Source organism: Oncorhynchus keta, chromosome 32, assembly GCF_023373465.1.
Source record: "Oncorhynchus keta strain PuntledgeMale-10-30-2019 chromosome 32, Oket_V2, whole genome shotgun sequence".
Lineage (NCBI taxonomy): Eukaryota > Metazoa > Chordata > Actinopteri > Salmoniformes > Salmonidae > Oncorhynchus > Oncorhynchus keta.
This window is the reverse complement of record NC_068452.1, coordinates 2,887,270-2,908,055: the sequence shown is the minus strand read 5'-3', so window position 1 is coordinate 2,908,055 and position 20,786 is coordinate 2,887,270. Positions and strand designations below refer to the sequence as shown.

At 44.5% G+C, this 20,786-nt stretch overlaps 1 protein-coding gene across 49 annotated transcripts in view; it reads right to left on the bottom strand.

The window, feature by feature from the left end:
• The window catches only part of LOC118389406 (ubiquitin carboxyl-terminal hydrolase 43-like), a 117,166-nt gene that overhangs the window by 38,574 nt on the left and 57,806 nt on the right, over positions 1-20,786 (bottom strand). For all 49 annotated transcript variants that reach the window (XR_008088283.1, XR_008088305.1, XR_008088310.1 and 46 more), the window contains exons 4-6: positions 13,084-13,176; positions 9,056-9,191; positions 5,994-6,138 (exon numbers count right to left, since the gene is read on the bottom strand). Coding sequence is in view for 1 of the 49 variants with exons in the window: in XM_052490329.1 (XP_052346289.1) it covers positions 5,994-6,138; positions 9,056-9,191; positions 13,084-13,176 (374 nt within the window). In the remaining 48 variants the exon portion in view is untranslated. The remainder of the gene's footprint in view (positions 1-5,993; positions 6,139-9,055; positions 9,192-13,083; positions 13,177-20,786) is intronic.

The following is a 20,786-nucleotide window of genomic DNA, read 5'->3' as shown; positions in this document are numbered from 1 at the left end:
GTATTTCTGATCAATTTGATTGTTATTTTAAATGGACAAAAAATGTGCTTTTCTTTCAAAAACAAGGATATTTCTAAGTGACCCCAAACTTTTGAACAGTAGTGTATATAGGCATTAATATGGAGTTGGTCCCTCCTTTGCTGCTATAACAGCCTCCACTCTTCCATGAAGGCTTTCAACTAGATGTTGGAACATTGCTATGGGGACTTGCTTCCATTTAGCCACAAGAGCATTCGTGAGGTCGGGCACAGATGTTGGGCGATTAGGCCTGGCTCACAGTATCCCAATTCACCCCAAATGTGTTCAATGGGGTTGAGGTCAGGCCTCTGTGCAGTCCAGTCAAGTTCTTCCACACTGACCATTTTTGTATGGACCTTGCTTTGTGCACGGGGACATTGTCATGTTGAAACAGGAAAGGCCCTCCCCAAATTGTTGCCACAAAGTTGGAAGCACAGAATTGTCTAGAATGTCATTGTATTCTGTAGCGTTAACAAATCCCGTCATTTGACTCTAGGGGGCCTAGCCCGAACCATGAAAAACAGCGTGATTTATCAGTCCAGAGAATACGTTTCCACTGCTCCAAAGCCCAATGGCGGCGAACTTTACACTACCCCAGCCGACGCTTGTCATTGCGCATGTTGATCTTAGGCTTGTGTGCGGCTGCTTGGCCATGGAAACCCCAGTTCATGAATCTCCTGACTATCCTACCGATCCTCGACTTCGGCGATGTCATCTACAAAATTGCTTCCAACACTCTACTCAGCAAGCTGGATGCAGTTTATCACAGTGCCATCCGTTTTGTCACTAAAGCACCTTATACCACCCACCACTGCGACCTGTATGCTCTGGCTGGCCCTCGCTACATATTCATCGCCAGACCCACTGGCTCCAGGTCATCTACAAGTCCATGCTAGGTAAAGCTCCGCCTTATCTCAGTTCAGTTCACTGGTCATGATGGCAACACCCTGATTGTCTCAGCTGGAACCACTTATCTTCCCTTTATATGTTCTGTAACCAGTGTTTCTTGTTGTCAGATCGTTGCTCCCAGCAGGTGATTATCTCACTGATCATCCCATTGGAAAGCCAACACCTCATTTGTCTGTCCTGTTGCTGTTGTAAACTGTATTCCAGTTCATCTGCATGCCTGTGACTGATCATCCCTAAAGCCAACAACGTTCCAGTTCTCTGCTGCCTGTGACTGGAAAAAATCGCTGAAGTTGGAGACTTTTATCTCCCTCACCAACTTCAAACATCTGCTATCTGAGCAGCTAACCGATCGCTGCAGCTGTACATAGTCTATTGGTAAATAGCCCACCCATTTTCACCTACCTCATCCCCATACTGTTTTTATTTATTTACTTTTCTGCTCTTTTGCACACCAATATCTCTACCTGTACATGACCATCTGATCATTTATCACTCCAGTGTTAATCTGCAAAATTGTAATTATTCGCCTACCTCCTCATGCCTTTAGCACATACATATATAGACTCCCCTTTTTTTCTACTGTGTTATTGACTTGTTAATTGTTTACTCCATGTGTAACTCTGTGTTGTCTGTTCACACTGCTATGCTTTATCTTGGCCAGGTCGCAGTTGCAAATGAGAACTTGTTCTCAACTAGCCTACCTGGTTAAATAAAGGTGAAATAAAATAAAAAAATGAACCGTTCTTGTGTTGATATTGCGTGCAGAGGCAGTTTGGAACTCGGTAGTGAGTGATGTAACCAAGGACAGACCATTTTTAGTCACTATGTGCTTCAGCACTTGGCGGTCCCGTTCTGTGAGCTTGTGTGTCCTACCACTTTGCAGCTGAGCTGTTGTTGCTCGTAGACGTTTCCACTTCACAATAACAGCACTTACAGTTGACCACGGCAGCTCTAGCAGGGCAGAAATGTGACAAACTGACTTGTTGGAAAAGTGGGTTCCTATGATGGTTCCACGTTGAAAGTCACTGAGTTCTTCAGTAAGGCCATTCTACTGCATATGTTTGTCTATGGAGATTGCATGGCTGTGTGCTCAATGTTATACACCTGTCAGCAACGGGTGTGGCTGAAAAAGCCAAATCCATTAATTTGAAGTGGTGTCCACGTACTTTTGTAAATATAATGTAACATGGTAACATGGTGCATGTGTACACAATGTCACAATCAAACACAAACTTTAACGTGAAACAAATGGTTCCCATTCATCTTTCAAACTACAGTATTTCTAGAAGTACTTCAGACGATGGGTTTAAACAGCACATCATCAATCATTGAAGAACTGCCTTGTAAAAGCAGATGGAGATATGTGGGCTGAGCCATTGAGCACAGCTGGGCCTTTTTCTCAGCATTCTCTTCACCACCCATTAGCAGATACATCCACAACCTGTGTGTGTGTGTGTGTTGGTTTAAAGATGCTTGCCTTGAGTGTGTGAATATATAACAATACAATAACAATAACATGAGCTCACTAAAGGCAGATCTAATGGTCTCTGTGTAAGTGCTTACGCATCCTCCTCGCTGCTCAGACCAACACCTCGGAGCTACACAACATTCAACCCCAACCGTGTCTCCAGTCCACAGCTTTTAGCATTTTGATAGGATGAAAAGGAAACTCACACTGAGATTCTACCGGAGTTGCTTTCCATAGAACTCCTCTGTCCATTGTGAAGGGAGATGAATACTGAATACAGTGGTGAAGAAAGAGTGAGAGTGTGTGTGTGTGTGTGTTTGTGTCTGTGTCCATCGACAGATTCCTTTATCTGGGTGGATATGTCCCTGCTTCACCACCTTTCCCAGAGGGCACCTCTTCTTTCACACAAACCCTCTCTCAGCCCTGATTCTCCGACCTCGCCAAACAGACAACTCTGTCTCGAGAGCTTGATAGACTCTTTGATTACCTCAGGGACAACAGGCGTTTTGTAGAGTAAGAGTGTCTAAAAAAAGGAACGTTTCAGAGATTTCCTCCAACTGAAGGCATTTATGTACTGTATGTACTGTTCTGTTGAGAGATGAAATCGGATATTGTCATATCTGTATAAAGTTTCCTAGATTTTTTGTGTGTGTTTTCTATCATGAGCGCTTGACTCCATGGCTATACCACACTGTTTTCCCAAATAACAAATCTCATTACTACAGTGTATGAAGGAGAAGGGTTTATCCAATATCCCTAATATGAAAACTCAACAGAAATTCAGAACCATGAAACGGTGGAGACGATTCCTCCAGAGCAAAACGCCCATCCATAAAATCCGTCTCTTAAAATAGACTATGACTTCCGCCTAAAAACATCTCACCTAAAGTTATATTTGTCTTTCTCTTCTGCCAGTGCGACACAAACGCATGCCTTTGTTCTACCAGCCAGTGTGTATTTTATACCTCTCGCTCTCCCTCTCCTAATGTTTTCAACCCATTTCTTAGGCTCTGTTAATTTTGACTCCCCACCAGGAGGCAATGGGCCTGATTCCCAGTCCCCCGCTGAGCTACTTCCTCTTATCCGACATGAGAAATCGAAACCTTTCCTTCGCTAACCAAATTCCCCATTTCAATTTGGGACTTTTATTAGCCGGTGAGCAGATTGGCTTTGTGCCTCTGCTGTGCCCGCTGGGGCTCAGGTTGTGCCGATGTTGTAGAGAGAGTTATGAGATCCACACACGACACTGAGACAGACAGACAGGCAGACATGCCCGCACACACACACTCACATGAAATGAGATTACACACACAGGGCCATTAATCATGGCGTGGAGTCTGGACAGCGCCGGGGGTCAACTGTGTGACTGTCTGTCTGCAGCCCAAAGGGGGGAGTGACGCAGGCTAAGGCACATACGTACTAGCCAAAGGAGGGCTGGGACGTGTGTGTGTGTGTGTGTGTGTGTGTGTGTGTGTGTGTGTGTGTGTGTGTGTGTGTGTGTGTGTGTGTGTGTGTGTGTGTGTGTGTGTGTGTGTGTGTGTGTGTGTGTGTGTGTGTGTGTGTGTGAGTGAGTGAGTGAGTGAGAGTGAGTCGTGACTGGCTGATTTGAACCTCCAAATGAGGGCCTGTCTTGTCACAGGTTAAAAAGAGCCAACGGTGTCCATAATGATACATATTTCTACAGCGGAAGAGAGGGAGGGAGGTACTACAAGCTTAATACAGTCAATATGGGCCATGACAGCAGTGGTTTGAATGCTAGTCCATATGCGTAAGCGTCCGTTGTTTATTTCCGACGATGACAGCGGTTGCCTGACAGGTTGTCTTAATCTAACATGGCCCATTGAAATGAGGCTCTAACAGTCTGCCAAGGTTCCACATCATCTTTCTATGGCCACAAGAGGTAGGAATGTCTGGGTCTTGTTTGTGACAGACTCAGCAGACAGAGCCGTCCCACCAATTCATTCTTAATTAGGACAATTTCCTAATTAATTGTGGCTCATCATGAAAATATCATTACAGCCTAGCCTACATCCTAAAATATATTATCAACCCAGCCCCACTCTTCAGTATTACATTTCTACATTTGTTTGATAAAACAAAGAGGGTAAATGTGGTACTGGATGCTGAAACCACAGCATTAGGGCGCCGTAATAATGCATGTATATTTCAATGGCTCATTTGATTACATTCACATCACCCAGGGGTTCTGACTGACTGATGATTACAGATGATTACAGGATACTTAACCAGCACAATAAGGAGCACACTAACCAACGAGACAACAATAGAATGTAACAATATCTCATCACGTCCTCTCCCTCCCCACAGCTCTGTAAAGCTAACAGTGTGCGCGCGCGCAAACACACACACACACACACACACACACACACACACACACACACACACACACACACACACACACACACACACACACACACACACACACACACACACACACACACACACACACACACACACACACACACACAGTTACTCAGGCTTCTATTCAATCTATTCCATTAAAGCAATGAAGGCCCTATTCAATAAACCTGTTACGAGCGTTTAGCTGTTGTGAAATGACCCGCCATTGTTATGGAGACAGTGGGGTAGTTAAGATGGCAGGGAGGTGTTCTGGGATGTCAGAAACAGTAATGACGCATGCAGTAACTGAATGCATGTTATGTTGAGTCTAATCAGCTCAGTTCAGGTTTTGAATCATTACATTGGTAATAGGAGTTCATTCATCATTTACAGTAGAATGTATTATTGAATACATGTGTGCTTTTGAGTGCTAATGAGTGTGTCGGTGTGTGTGCCTGTGTGCCTCTTCCTCTCTCCTCTACCCTCAGTCTGATCACCTCTAGTAGCACCAGGACATTATTTTCTCTCCTCTGTCTCCAGGTGATAAAGACATCGTTCTATCGTTCCCGGAGAGAGATTGAGGATCGTACATTTTTCATGACCCCTTTGAGCACATTATTGAATTATTGATGTGGCCCTTTTCAGGAGTTAAAGAACGTTGGAAAAACACAGTAAGGGTTTCATTTAGCGGTGTGTTGCTCTGAACGTAGCCCTCCCGGTCGGGCGTCCCCCAGGGATAAGAGTTAAGACACCTTCCTTTTGGACAAGGGTCAACTAGATAGGAGTCAACAGGTGAAAAAAAGTGTGTGCGTACATGCGTGCACTCACCATATCAATAGTTAATTTGACACCGCCTGGCAAAGCTGTGGCTGATTTCAAAGGGAGGTGACGCAAGGCTGGCTCCATCTCATCCACGTTCACGATTCAAGAGAGAGTGAGCGTATGTGTGTGTGTGCATGTGTGTTGTGTTTGAGTGAGAGCGAGCCTTTACCTCAGTACATCAAGCCCTCAGCTAGATACAAGAACGTCAGAGACACTGTCTGAGAGAATTTAATAACCTAGACAGAAATACAGTACCTGTCCATGAAATGGCAAGAAATTGAAACGGCTAAGAACCTATAGCTCTATAGTGTTTGTCTGAACAAACACTATCCATTGTGCTGAAGCCAAAATAGCTAGAGAAAAAGAGAGAAAGAGAGAGAGAGAGACTTGGGGCTGTGGATGAAGCCATGGTTACCCGACATTCGCGTGGAGCCTCCCCGTCTGTGGAGGGGCGGAGCCTGGAAGGCATAGACCACATCACTCTCAGCAACGCTGGTCAGATCGTCGTCGTCAGAGAACGAACGCTGGAAGCCGGTGGCATAGAGCTCTGACAGGACCACCTGGATGGGGGGTGATGGAGGGAGAGAGAGAGAGAGAGAGAGAGAGAGAGAGAGAGAGAGAGAGAGAGAGAGAGAGAGAGAGAGAGAGAGAGAGAGAGAGAGAGCGGGGAGGAGATGGTTTAAAGAGATGTACATTGCTTAAAACCTCTTGAAGCTAGGGGGCACTATTTTTATGTTTGGAAAAATAATGTTCCCAAAGTAAATGGCCTATTTCTCAGGACCAGATGCTACAATATGCATATAATTGACAGATTAGGATAGAAAACACTCTAAAGTTTCCAAACTGTCAAAATATTGTCTGTGAGTGTAACAGAACTAATATTGCAGGCGAAACCCTGAGAAAAATCAAACCAGGAAGTGGCTTCTATTTTGAAAACTCAATGTTCCATAGCCTCCCTTTGCTCCATTTAAAGGGGTATCAACCAGATTCCGTGTCCTATCGCTTCCTCAAGGTGTCAGTCTTCAGACATAGTTTCAGGATTTTATTTTGAAAAATGAGCCAGAAAGATAACATCGCGTCAAGTGGTCACATGAGTTTTGCTCACGCAACAGAGTTTGGACAGCCATTGTTTTCCCCTCTCCTACTGATAATGCCATTTGTGGTTGATATATTATCGATTATATATTTTAAAAACAACCTGAGGTTTGATTATAAAAAACGTTTGACATGTTTCTGTGGACATTACGGATATTATTTGGAATTTGTCTGCGTTGTCGTGACAGCTCTTTCCTGTGGATTTCTGAACATAACGCGCCAAACAAACAGAGGTATTTTGGATATAAAAATGATCTTTATGGAACAAAAGTAACATTTGTTGTGTAACTGGGAGTCTCGTGAGTGAAAACATCCGAAGATCATCAAAGGTAAACGATTAATTTGATTGCTTTTCTGATTTTCGTGACTAAGCTACCTGATGCTAAGTGTACTTAATGTTTTGTCATGCGATCGATAAACTTACACAAACGCTTAGATTGCTTTCGCTGTAAAGCATAATTTCAAAATCTGAGACGACAGGTGGATTAACAAAAGGCTAAGCTGTGTTTTGCAATATTGCACTTGTGATTTCATGAATATATATATTTTTTTGTAATATTATGTGAATGTGGCGCTATGCTATTCAGCGGTTGTTGATGACAATTATACCGCTAAAGGGATGGGTAGTGTCAAGAAGTTAATACAGACACTGAGCACGGAAGCAGACTTTATGTATAAACAGCCATGGACATGGCTACGTGGCTTAGCATGGCGGTCAAACACACACATACACAGGCTAATAGTTGTAGACAGAGAAGCTATAGAGGACAAACAGGGAATGTATGTGACAAAGCAAACAGGGCAGACACGCTATATTTGTGTTAAAAGTCTGTTCAAGATCCTTCTCAAGTAAACACATATTAAAGGCCCAGTGCACTCGAAAATGTGATTTTCCAGCCTATGGGGTTGGAATCAAACTGATGTTTTGAAAATGCTGATAATGCTCTTATAGTGTAAAAGCTATTGGAAAAGATTGCCAGAAATAGCAGTCTGTTTTGGTGGGATGGAGTTTTGGCCTGCCTGGTGACATCACCCCTCCCCACAACTCCCTGACAGTCCTAGCAAAACTCTTGTGTCGGGATTTGACTATAACATTAATCTGAAGACTGTTATTTATCTAATTAACTAACTGTGTTTAATTGTTACCCATTTTCAATTAATCATGTAACAATTAACTCATTATAATCTGGGGCACCACGAGAGTGGTTCTTTAAAGCATTACCATATCCCAAATTAAACTCTAAAAGGTCTTTTAGACATTTTGTCACATCTATAAACATTCAAATTATTAGTCATAACCTCCTATCATATCACCATTCTCAACAGTCATAACCTCCTTGCATCTGCAAAAACCTGAGCTTTACTTATGATTCAGTACTACACAAATTGATTTAATTATTTATTAGCTAATTAAATGGGGACATAGGATAAACACGCATACTACACTGATATTGACCAGTGATTATCCGGGAGGTGATTTTATCGTCTCCACCTCATGTTGAGATTCAAATTTCAAACGATTTTAAACAAATTAAGTTAAGAACAAATTCTTATTTTCAATGATGGCCTAGGAAAAGTGGGTTAACTGCTTGTTCAGGGGCAGAACGACAGATTTGTACCTTGTCAGCACGGGGATTCGAACCTGCAACCTTACAGTTACTAGTCCAACGCTCTAACCACTAGGCTACCCTGCCGCCCCATTATATCTTCTGGTCTGCTCCAGTCTCTGTCGTTCTAGCCCCTCTCTCTTTCTCTGTCTGTCTATCCCCTCTCCCTTTCTGTCTCGCTCCTCTCTTTCTCTACCTGTCTAGCCCCTCTCATTTCTCTGCCTGTCTAGCCCCTCTCTCTTTCTCCGTCTGTCTAGCCCCTCTCTCTTTCTCTGCCTGTCTAGCCCTTCTCATTTCTCTGCCTGTCTAGCCCCTCTCTCTTTCTCCGTCTGTCTAGCCCCTCTCTCTTTCTCTGCCTGTCTAGCCCCTCACTCTTTCTCTGCCTGTCTAGCCCCTCTCTCTTTCTCTGTCTGTCTAGCCCCTCTATCTTTCTCTGTCTGTCTAGCCCCTCTCTCTTTCTCTGTCTGTCTAGCCCCTCTCTTTCTCTGCCTGTCTAGCCCCTCTCTTTTTCTTTACCTGTCTTGCCCCTCTCTCTTTCTCTTCCTGTCTAGCCCCTCTCTCTTTCTCTCTCTGTCTAGCCCCTCTCTCTTTCTCTGTCTGTCTAGCCCCTCTCTCTTTCTCTGTCTGTCTAGCCCCTCTCTCTTTCTGTCAATCTAGCTACCAGCTCTTTCTCTGCCTGGTTTCCCTTTAGGATAGGATAGCACTGGATAGGGCCTTTTAGATTCAGTAGGCTAACAAGTCTGGCCCACTGACCGTGTGTGTGTGCAGGCCTTACCTGGTCTGGCGTGGTCTTGCCCTCCTCAGCAACCATGGAACGCAGGCAGGAGATGGAGCCGATAAGAGGCACAGCCAGACCAACACGTAGATACCTCTGACCCTTCGTACTGAACACCAGCGTCACACTCATACACCTGGAGAGGGAGACAGAAAGAGAATCTTGTTCCAGACAGTTCTTCACAAGCACACACACAAAGACAGCGTCAAGACATTGCACTTGCTGTGTTGTTCTCTTATCTCCTCCACGGTGTCTGTCTGGGCATGCTTGACTGCAAGGTGATGCTAACGTGTTAGCATTAGCACCACAGGGAGCCTGTCTGTGTCTGCTTAGGAATGCCTATCTACAATCAACAGGAGCTAGCTAGTGCAGAAGATGTGGGCATGACAGGTGGAGCAACAGGAAGGATAAAGGGATGAGCACTTAATGCTATGAGGCCACAGGTTTGAGGTGACTTAGCTGAGGGAAGAAGGGGTGGAGGGATAGAGAGATGGAGGGATGGATATAGGAATAGAGGAAAGTCTGGGAGAGAGACAGGAGCTCTGATGACGCCCCAGCTTCCTGCTTCCCCATCATGCATTATTCAGGAAGTGTTGCGTCGTTGCTAACAGAGTGCTCAAAAAGCAGAGTGAGATGTGGTGTACAAAGTAAGAGCCAGTGATGTTAGTTTACCCCCTGCTGATGTAAGAAGACACGACCGTCACTGAGATTTCGCTAACTGTGTGTGTCTCTGCCACTGAGATTTCACCAACTGTGTGTGTCTCCGCTTGCGAAAGTATTCACCCCCCTTGGCATTTTTCCTATTTTGTTGCCTACAACCTGGATTTAAAATATATATATATTATATATTTTTTTTTTGGGGGGTGGGGGGTTGTAACATTTGATTTACACAACATGCCTACCACCTTGAAGATGGAAAATATTTATTATTGTGAAACACAAAAAATAAGATTTGTTTTAAACAGACTTGAGTGTGCATAACTATTCACCCCCCCAAAGTTAATATTTTGTAGAGCAATCTTTTGCAACAATTACAGCTGCAAGTCTCTTGAGGTATGTCTCTATAAGCTTGACACATCTAACCACTGGGATTTTGCCCATTTTTCAAGAACAAACTGCTCCAGCTCCTTCAAGAAGGATGGGTTCCGCTGGTGTACAGCAATCTTTAAGTCATACCACATATTCTCAATTGGATTCAGGTCTGGGCTTTGACTAGGCCATTCCAATACATTTAAATGTTTCCCCTTAAACCACTTGAGTGTTGCTTTAGCAGTATGCTTCGGGTCATTGTCCTGCTGGAAGGCGATCCTCCGTCCCAGTCTCAAATCTCTGGAAGAAAAACAGGTTTCCCTCAAGAATTTCCTGTATTTAGTGCCATCCATCATCCCTTCAATTCTGACCAGTTTCCCAGTCCCTGCCGATGAAAGTCATCCCAAGAATTTCCCTGTATTTAGTGCCATCATTTTCCTGCTTGAAGGAGGTCCTGCTGAAACAGGTTTCCCTCAAGAATTTCCCTGTATTTAGTGCCATCTAGCATTCCTTAAATTCTGACCAGTTTCTCTGTCCCTGCCAATGAAAAACATCCCCATATCATGATGCTGCCACCACCATGCTTCACTGTATGGAGGTGTTGGGTTTGCGCCAGACATTGTGTTTTCATTGATGGCCAAAAAGCTAAATTTTAGTCTCATCTGACCAGATTACCTTCTTCCATATGTTTGGGGAGTCACCCACATGCCTTTTGGTGAACACCAAACGTGTTTGCTTATTTTTTTCTTTAAGCAATGGCTTTTTTTCAGGTCACTCTTCCGTAAAGCCCAGCTCTGTGGAGTGTACAGCTTACAGTGGTCCTATGGACAGATACTCCAATCTCCTCTGTGGAACTTTGCTGCTCCTTCAGGGTTTTCTTTGGTCTCTTTGTTGCCTCTCTGATTAATGTCCTCCTTGCCTGGTCTGTGAGTTTAGGTGGCGTTCCTCTCTTGGCAGGTTTGTTGTGGTTCCATATTCTTTCCATTTTTTAATAATGGATTTAAATGGTGCACCGTTAGATGTTTAAAGTTTCTGATATTTTTTTTAGAACCCAACCCTGATCTGTAATTCTCTACAACTTTTTCCCTGACCTGTTTGGAGAGCTCCTTTGTCTTCTTGGTGCCACTTGCTTGGTGGTGCCCCTTGCTTAGTGGTGTTGCAGACTCTGGGGTTTTCAGAACAGGTGTATATATATAGATCACGTAACATATCATGTGACACAGATTGCACACAGGTGGACTTTATTTAACTAATTATGTGACTTATGAACGTAATTGGATGCACCAGATCTTATTTAGGGGCTTCACAGCAAAGGGGGTGAATATATCTGGACAAGAGCAATACCTATGTAAGAATGCTGTTCATCGACTACAGCTCAGCATTTAACTCCAAACTCGTCATTAAGCTCGAGACCCTGGGTCTCAACCCCGCCCTGTGCAACTGGGTCCTGGACTTCCTGACGGGCCGCCCCCAGGTGGTGAGGATAGGAAACAACCTCTCCACCCCGCTGATCCTCAACACTGGGGCCCCACAAGGGTGCGTTCTCAGCCCTCTCCTGTACTCCCTGTTCACCCATGACTGCGTGGCCATGCACGCCTCCAACTCAATCATCAAGTTTGCAAACGACACTACAGTGGTAGGCTTGATTACCAACAACGACGAGACGGCCTACAGGGAGGAGGTGAGGGCCCTTGGAGTGTGGTGTCAGGAAAATAACCTCACACTCAATGTCAACAAAACAAAAGGAGATGATCATGGACTTCTGGAAACAGCAGAGGGAGCAGCCCTATCCACATCGACGGGACAGTAGTGGAAAAGGTGGAAAGTTTTAAGTTCCTTGGCGTACACATCATGGCAAACTGAAATGGTCCACTCACACAGACAGCGTGGTGAAAAAGGTGCAGCAGCGCCTCTTCAACCTCAGGAGGCTGAAGAAATTCGGCTTGTCACCAAAAACGTTTACAAACGTTTACAGATGCCTCCTGGCGGGCTGTATCACCGCCTGGTACGGCAACTGCTCCGCCCACAACCGTAAGGCTCTCCAGAGGGTAGTGAGGTCTGCACAACGCATCACCGGGGGCAAACTACCTGCCCTCCAGGACACCTATATCACCCGATGTCACAGGAAGCCAAAAAGATCAGTCAGTACAGGTGCATCAAAGCTGGGACCGAGAGACTGAAAACCAGCTTCTATCTCAAGGCCATCAGACTGTTAAACAGCCATCACTAACATCGAGTGGCTGCTGCCAGCATACAGACTCAAATCTCTAGCCACTTTAATAATAAAAATTGGATGTAATAAATGTATCACTAGCCACTTTAAACAATGCCACTTTATATAATGTTTACATACCCTATATTGCTAATCTCATATGTATATACTGTACTCTATATCATCTGCTGCATCTTGCCTATGCCGTTCGGCCATTGCTCATCCACATATTTTTATGTACATATTCTTATTCATTCCTTTACACTTGTGTGTATAAGCTAGTTGCTGTGAAATTGTTAGATTACTTGTTAGATATTACTGCATGGTCGGAACTATAAGCACAAGCATTTCGTTACACTCGCATTAACATCTGCTAACCATGTGTATGTGACCAATACAATTTGACTTGACATATGCACGCACCACTTTTCCGTTATTTTAATGCCAAACTAGCATGTTAATGTGGATAGACTGTCTGCCCTGTGGATAGACGGTCTGTGAGCTAGAGAGGGACAATGCGATATATATGCCATCCAAGCAACCTGTTGTGGATCTGTCAGAAACGCCCACCCTGCTTTTCACAACACTAGAACTTGATCATATTCCACTGTGTCTTGTTGTCACAACTGGTAACATGGAAAGTGTACATGTCACACACACACACACACACACACACACACACACACACACACACACACACACACACACACACACACACACACACACACACACACACACACACACACACACACACACACGCAGTGGCTTTATGACTGGTGTGGCTTACCTGGTTTGCCGCAGGGGAATGGGCAGTGAGATGCAGAGGAAGGGGTCAAAGGTGTTGCTCTGTTTAAGGCAATGTGGACATGTCAGGGAGGACCTATAGACACAAGGGAGAGAGGGGGTTGGGTTAAAGGGATAGTTCACCCCAATTACTAAATGACATAATAGTCTCCTTACCCTGTAAACAGTCTATGGACAAGATAAGACAGCAATCCACGCTTTGGTTTTGTTTACCTGGCCACTGTTTCAAATGCTAACATTTAATCATTTGTCATTTGTCAATGCTAACTATATTAGCATTTTTGCGCTTCATGTCCAGATCATCTATGTCACTTCATTAAGTTACACAATACATGTTTTAATACTTTAGGATGAGTAGAAACAATAGAAGGTCAACCTGGTCAAATCACAGAGAGCAAACAAATCCATTTTTCCAACCAGCTCCTGTCACGTGATGTGGGATGGTGTGGTACACATGCACGTGATATTGGGCACCGTGTGTGTGTGTGTGTGTGTGTGTGTGTGTGTGTGTGTGTGTGTGTGTGTGTGTGGGGGGTTGAGTGGAGAGGTAAAGATGTTCGACCTCACCTGGCAAGGCTTCTATATGTGTAACGTTATGCATGGCGTATTACGGAGTAGGTGGACAGAACAGAGAAAGTGCATTTAGCTCCAAGAGAGACAACACTACACCTGGAGCCTCACATCCCCAGTTAGAAAACACACCGGAATAGACTGAAATATTCACAAGGACGGAGAGAAATAACCTGGTTTTATTTTTGAATATTTTAGCAGGTGTTCCAAAATCGTGGTGGGAAGAGAGGAATGTGGGGAAGAAAAAAGTCATACTGCAGGAATTCAGTAGATGTAGGGACGTTAACCGTTAATCGCTTAGCCAGCTTAAATACATGTATTTTCGTTAGTCGTCATGCATCTTATTTATCACATGTGCATGGCATACAGAGCTTAGTTTGAGGAGAGGAAGAGCCTACTTATTGGAGTGGAAACTGCTTTCGGGAAGCCAAGTAATTGCGCAACAAATAACAATTCTAAATGCAGTCGCGTGTTATTAACATTGGCGGCCACGATTAAAAAAGGAGCTATTGTTATTTCTCAATATCAACTCGTAAAGCGAGCGTCCCATTTGCCAATCGGATGCATACGCTATAGCCTGCCTACCGCTGACTATCAGCGCATCACCACCATTTTGCAATATGAGCTTGCGGCAGTATAAATGTTTGCAACTTGAACGTTTTACGTCACTTCAAATAATGAGGCATGTCTTACCTTGCTTCAAAGTAGCCTCGTGAAAATCCATCCATAGAAACACGGAGGTCATTTTTTTTATAAAGACTTCCTCATGCCATTAACCAGCATTTCTCTCCTGTTCTATTGGTTTTCATATTTACTTTATTTCGTTGTCCAGAAGCCAAAGGCACAATCCTAGTCATATTAGCAACTAGAGGTCGACCGATTATGATTTTTCACTGCCGATACCGATACCAATTATTGGAGGACAAAAAAAGCCGATATGATTAATCGGACGATTTTTAAAATGTATTTGTGATAATGACAATTACAACAATACTGAATGAACACTTATTTTAATTTAATATAATACATCAATAATATCAATTTAGCCTCAAATAAATAATGAAACATGTTCAATTTGGTTTAAATAATGCAAAAACAAAGTGTTGGAGAAGAAAGTAAAAGTGCAATATGTGCCATGTAAGAAAGCTAACGTTTAAGTTCCTTGCTCAGAACATGAGAACATATGAAAGCTGGTGGTTCTTTTTAACATGAGTCTTCAATATTCCAGGTAAGAAGTTTTAGGCTGTAGTTATTATAGGACTATTTCTCTCTATACCATTTGTATTTCTTATACCTTTGACTATTGGATGTTCTTATAGGCACTTTAGTATTGCCAGTGTAACAGTATAGCTTCTGTCCCTCTCCTCGCTCCTACCTGGGCTCGAACCAGGAACACATCGACAAAAGCCACCCTCGAAGCAGCGTTACCCATGCAGAGCAAGGGGAACAACTACTCCAAGTCTCAGAGCAAGTGACGTTTGAAACGCTATTAGAGCGCACCCCGCCAACTAGCTAGCCATTCCACATCACATCGTTACACCAGCCTAATCTCGGGAGTTGATCGGCTTGAATTCATAAACAGCAGAGCTGCTGGCAAAACGCACGAAAGTGCTTTTTGAATTAATGCTTATGAGCCTGCTGGTGCCCACCATCGCTCAGCCAGACTTGATCAAATCATAGACTTAATTATAACATAATAACACACAGAAATACGAGCCTTAGGTCATTAATATGGTCAAATCCGGAAACTATCACCTCGAAAACAAAACATTTATTCTTTCAGTGAAATACGGAACCGTTTTTAAATCTAACGGGTGGCGTCCATAAGTCTAAATATTCCTGTTACATTGTACAACCTTCAATGTTATGTCATAATTACGTAAAATTCTGGCAAATTAGTTTGCAATGAGCCAGGTGGCCCAAACTGTTGCATATACCCTGACTCTGCGCAAGAGAAGTGACACAATTTCACCTGGTTAATATTGCCTGCTAACCTGAATTTCTTTTAGCTAAATATGCAGGTTTAAAAATATATACTTCTGTGTATTGATTTTAAGAAAGGCATTGATGTTTATGGTTAGGTACACGTTTCGCGAATGCGCACTGCATCGATTATATGCAACGCAGGACACGCTAGATAAACTAGTAATATCATCAACCATGTGTAGTTATAACTAGTAATTATGATTGATTAAGTTTAATGCCAGCTAGCAACTTACCTTGGCTTCTTACTGCATTCACGTAACAGGCGGGCTCCTCGTGAGGCAGGTGGTTAGAGCATTGGACTAGTTAACCGTAAGGTTGCAAGATTGAATCCCTGAGCTGACAAGGTAAAAATCTGTCGTTCTGACCCTGAACAAGGCAGTTAACCCACCGTTCCGAGGCCGTCATTGAAAATAAGAATGTGTTCTTAACTGACTTGCCTTGTTAAATAAAGATGAAATAAAAGTGTAAAAAAATATATATATATTTTTTTAAAGGCAAAGTCGGTGTCCAAAATGACAGATTTTTGATTGTTATGAAAACTTGAAATCGGCCCTAATTAATAGGAGAGAGAGCACCAAGTCAACTGAGAAGCAAGGACTTCCAGATTAACAGGGACATGACATCTGCGACATCATCCCAATGCAAAAGAGTCACTATCTCGCCTCATCCTCCCGTGTCATGCAGGGCATCCACTACCAGTGTCAACCAACACAATAATGACTCCAACATGAATACCTCCCTGGCCAGTGGCCCAGCCAGAGTACACCCAGGGGGATTTAGTAATGGTGCCCTACAGGGGGATCAGCAGGGGATGAGCCTGGGGGTTAAGCACAGAAACATGGAGGACAGCCCAGAGGACTGTGTCAGCAGCATCCCCGGGGGAGGGCAAAGGCAGATGCACAGGGGAGAATGAAAGGTGGTGGCAGTAGAGAGAAAGATGGAGGCAGAGAAGGAAGGATGGTGGTGGTAGAGAGAAAGATGGAGGCAGAGAAGGATGGATGGTGGTAGAGAGAAGGATGGATGGTGGTAGAGAGAAAGATGGAGGCAGAGAAGGAAGGATGGTGGTGGTAGAGAGAAGGATGGATGGTGGTGGTAGAGAGAAGGATGGATGGTGGTAGAGAGAAGGATGGAGGCAGAGAAGGAAGGATGGTGGTGGTAGAGAGAAGGATGGATGGTGGTAGAGAGAAAGATGGAGGCAGAGAAGGAAGGATGGTGGTGGTAGAGAGAAGGATGGATGGTGGTGGTAGAGAGAAGGATGGATGGTGGTAGAGAGAAGGATGGAGGCAGAGAAGGAAGGATGGATGGTGGTAGAGAGAAAGATGGAGGCAGAGGAGAGATGGAAGGATGGTGGTGCTGTGGCGGAGATTTTTTTGGACTATACTCGGCCTTGTCTCAGGATAGTAAGTTGGTGGTTGAAGATATCCCTCTAGTGGTGTGGGGGCTGTGCTTGGCAAAGTGGGTGGGGTTATATCCTTCCTGTTTGGCCCTGTCCGGGGGTATCATCGGATGGGGCCACAGTGTCTCCTGACCCCTCCTGTCTCAGCCTCCAGTATTTATGCTGTTGTAGTTTATGTGTCGGGGGGCTAGGGTCAGTCTGTTATATCTGGAGTACTTCTCCTGTCTTATCCGGTGTCCTTTGTGAATTTAAGTATGCTCTCTCTAATTCTCTCTTTCTCTCAGAGGACCTGAGCCCTAGGACCATGCCTCAGGACTACCTGGCCGTAACTGTTCTGCCTGTGATTATTATTATTTGACCATGCTGGTCATTTATGAACATTTGAACATCTTGGCCATGTTCTGTTATAATCTCCACCCGGCACACTCAGAAGAGGACTGGCCACCCCTCATAGCCTGGTTCCTCTCTAGGTTTCTTCCTAGGTTTTGGCCTTTCTAGGGAGTTTTTCCTAGCCACCGTGCTTCTACACCTGCATTGCTTGCTGTTTGGGATTTTAGGCTGGGTTTCTGTACAGCACTTTGAGATATCAGCTGATGTAAGAAGGGCTATATAAATACATTTGATTTGGTGGTAGAGAAAAGGAAGAATGGCGGTGGTAGAGAGAAGGAAGGATGGTGGTGGAAGAGAGAAGGAAGGATGGTGGTGGAATAGAGAAGGAAGGATGGTGGTGGAAGAGAGAAGGAAGGATGGTGGTGGCAGAGAGAAGGAAGTACGGTGGTGGTAGAGAGAAGGAAGGACGGTGGTAGTAGAAGGAAGGAAGGATGGAGGTGGAAGAGAGAAGGAAGGATGGTCGTGGTAGAAAGAAGGAAGGAAGGATGGTGGTGGTAGAAGGAAGGATGGTGGTAGAAGGGAGAAGGAAGGACGGTGGTGGTAGAAGGAAGGAAGGAAGGATGGTGGTGGTAGAGGGAAGGATGGATGGTGGTGGTAGAAGGAAGGAAGGATGGTGGTGGTAGAAGGAAGGAAGGATGGTGGTGGTGGTAGAAGGAAGGATGGTGGTGGTGGTCGAAGGAAGGATGGTGGTGGTAGAGGGAAGGATGGACGGTGGTGGTAGAAGGAAGGAAGGATTATGGTGATAGAGGGAAGGATGGACAGTGGTGGTAGAAGGAAGGAAGGATGGTGGTGGTAGAAGGAAGGAAGGATGGTGGTGGTAGAAGGAAGGAAGAACGGTGGTGGTAGAGAGAAGGAAGGATGGTGGTGGTAGAGCGAAGGAAGGACTGTGGTGGTAGAGAAGGAAGGACGGTGGTGGTAGAGAGAAGGAAGGATGGTGGTGGTAGAGCGAAGGAAGGACTGTGGTGGTAGAGAAGGAAGGACGGTGGTGGTAGCAGGAAGGAAGTATGGTGGTGGTAGAGAGAAGGAAGGACTGTAGTGGTAGAGAAGAGGAAGGTGGTGGTAGAGAAGAGGAAGTATGGTGGTGGTGGTAGAGAGAAGGAAGGATGGTGGTGGTAGAGAAGAAGGATGGTGGTGGTAGAGGGAAGGATGGATGGTGGTGGTAGAGGGAAGGGTGGATGGTGGTGGTAGAGGGAAGGAAGGATGGTGGTGGTAGAGGGAAGGATGGATGGTGGTGATAGAGGGAAGGATGGATGGTGGTGGTAGAGGGAAGGATGGATGGTGGTGGTAGAGGGAAGGAAGGATGGTGGTGGAAGAGGGAAGGATGGAGGGGTGAAAGGAAAAGGAAAGAATGAAGAAGAGGTAGACACAAAGCAGATTGGTTGGAGAGAGAGAGCCATTCAGAGTTGCTTGTGTGGAACATATTAGCTCCACCGTGCTGATACATCTGACTGTTCTGCTCTCTCTGCTCTCTCTTTTCCTCCTGGTTGTTCTCAGCTGAATGAGTCCAGGTTATCAGGTGTTCTGCTGAGTCACTCCAGGACAGTGATGCAGTCAAGTATAGTCGGTACAGGTCTGTTGCGAGAGTTGTTACAACACAGGGCCTGTATCCACAAAGAGTCTCAGAGTAGGAGCGCTGATCTAGGACCTGTCTTTATAAATATTATTCCTTTCGATCTAAAAGGTTAAACTAATCCTAGATCAGCGCTCCTACTCAGAGAGGTTTTGTAGAGATGTGCCCAGATATCATAGAAATAGCATTACGATTTCAATAGTATTACTTAGTTATTGTATTTCTATGGATCCCAGATTTCCCCCATTCAACACTCTGTCAGGCTGTAAATGACATTCTGACAGTCACAGCATTAGCGGTGCTGACACCTCCCAACGTCACTTGGAACGCTCTCCGTGGAGGCTGACGTGCTCACAATCACTTAGAACTTAGTATGTGGAGTCTGACGTGCTCACAATCACTTAGAACTTAGTATGTGGAGTCTGAAGTGCACACAATCACTGAGAACTTAGTATGTGGAGTCTGACGTGCTCACAATCACTTAGAACTTAGTATGTGGAGTCTGAAGTGCACACAAACACTTAGAACTTAGTATGTGGAGTCTGACGTGCACACAATCACTTAGAACTTAGTATGTGGAGTCTGACGTGCTCACAATCACTTAGAACTTAGTATGTGGAGTCTGACGTGCTCACAATCACTTAGAACTTAGTATGTGGAGTCTGAAGTGCACACAAACACTTAGAACTTAGTATGTGGAGTCTGACGTGCTCACAATCACTTAGAACTTAGTATGTGGAGTCTGAAGTGCACACAAACACTTAGAACTTAGTATGTGGAGTCTGACGTGCACACAATCACTTAGAACTTAGTATGTGGAGTCTGAAGTGCTCACAATCACTTAGAACTTAGTATGTGGAGTCTGAAGTGCACACAAACACTTAGAACTTAGTATGTGGAGTCTGAAGTGCACACAAACACTTAGAACTTAGTATGTGGAGTCTGAAGTGCACACAAACACTTAGAACTTAGTATGTGGAGTCTGAAGTGCACACAAACACTTAGAACTTAGTATGTGGAGTCTGAAGTGCTCACAAACACTTAGAACTTAGTATGTGGAGTCTGAAGTGCACACAAACACTTAGAACTTAGTATGTGGAGTCTGAAGTGCACACAAACACTTAGAACTTAGTATGTGGAGTCTGACGTGCACACAAACACTTAGAACTTAGTATGTGGAGTCTGAAGTGCACACAAACACTTAGAACTTAGTATGTGGAGTCTGAAGTGCACACAAACACTTAGAACTTAGTATGTGGAGTCTGAAGTGCACACAAACACTTAGAACTTAGTATGTGGAGTCTGAAGTGCACACAAACACTTAGAACTTAGTATGTGGAGTCTGACGGCGTTTCCACTCGGGTTGGTTCACCTGTCTGTGAGGAGAGAGTCTGTCAGTGTGTGTGTGTGTGTCAAGCCTATCCTCGCACCACCATCCACTCTGCATTTGGCTGACTCCACAGCACCAATCCCCTGGCCTCTAGCCCACAGCAACGAGTTGGCAGTCCTACCGACCGACGGTCTACCAGAGATCATTATTCATCATTTATACAGATTAGGTTTTGAACAGCCTCCCTGCACTACCTAAATAAATAGTACGTGACCAGCATTACTGAACACGTAGGCTCATATCACCTTCCTTGAACGCAGCATCTGTATCGCTCAAGACCACTGAATTACGAGATAATAACCCAAACAGCATGACTGAACTTGCAAGCCTCACACTATTGGAATGCAGCTGTCGTGTCATAGGCCTACATATAGCACATGCTAC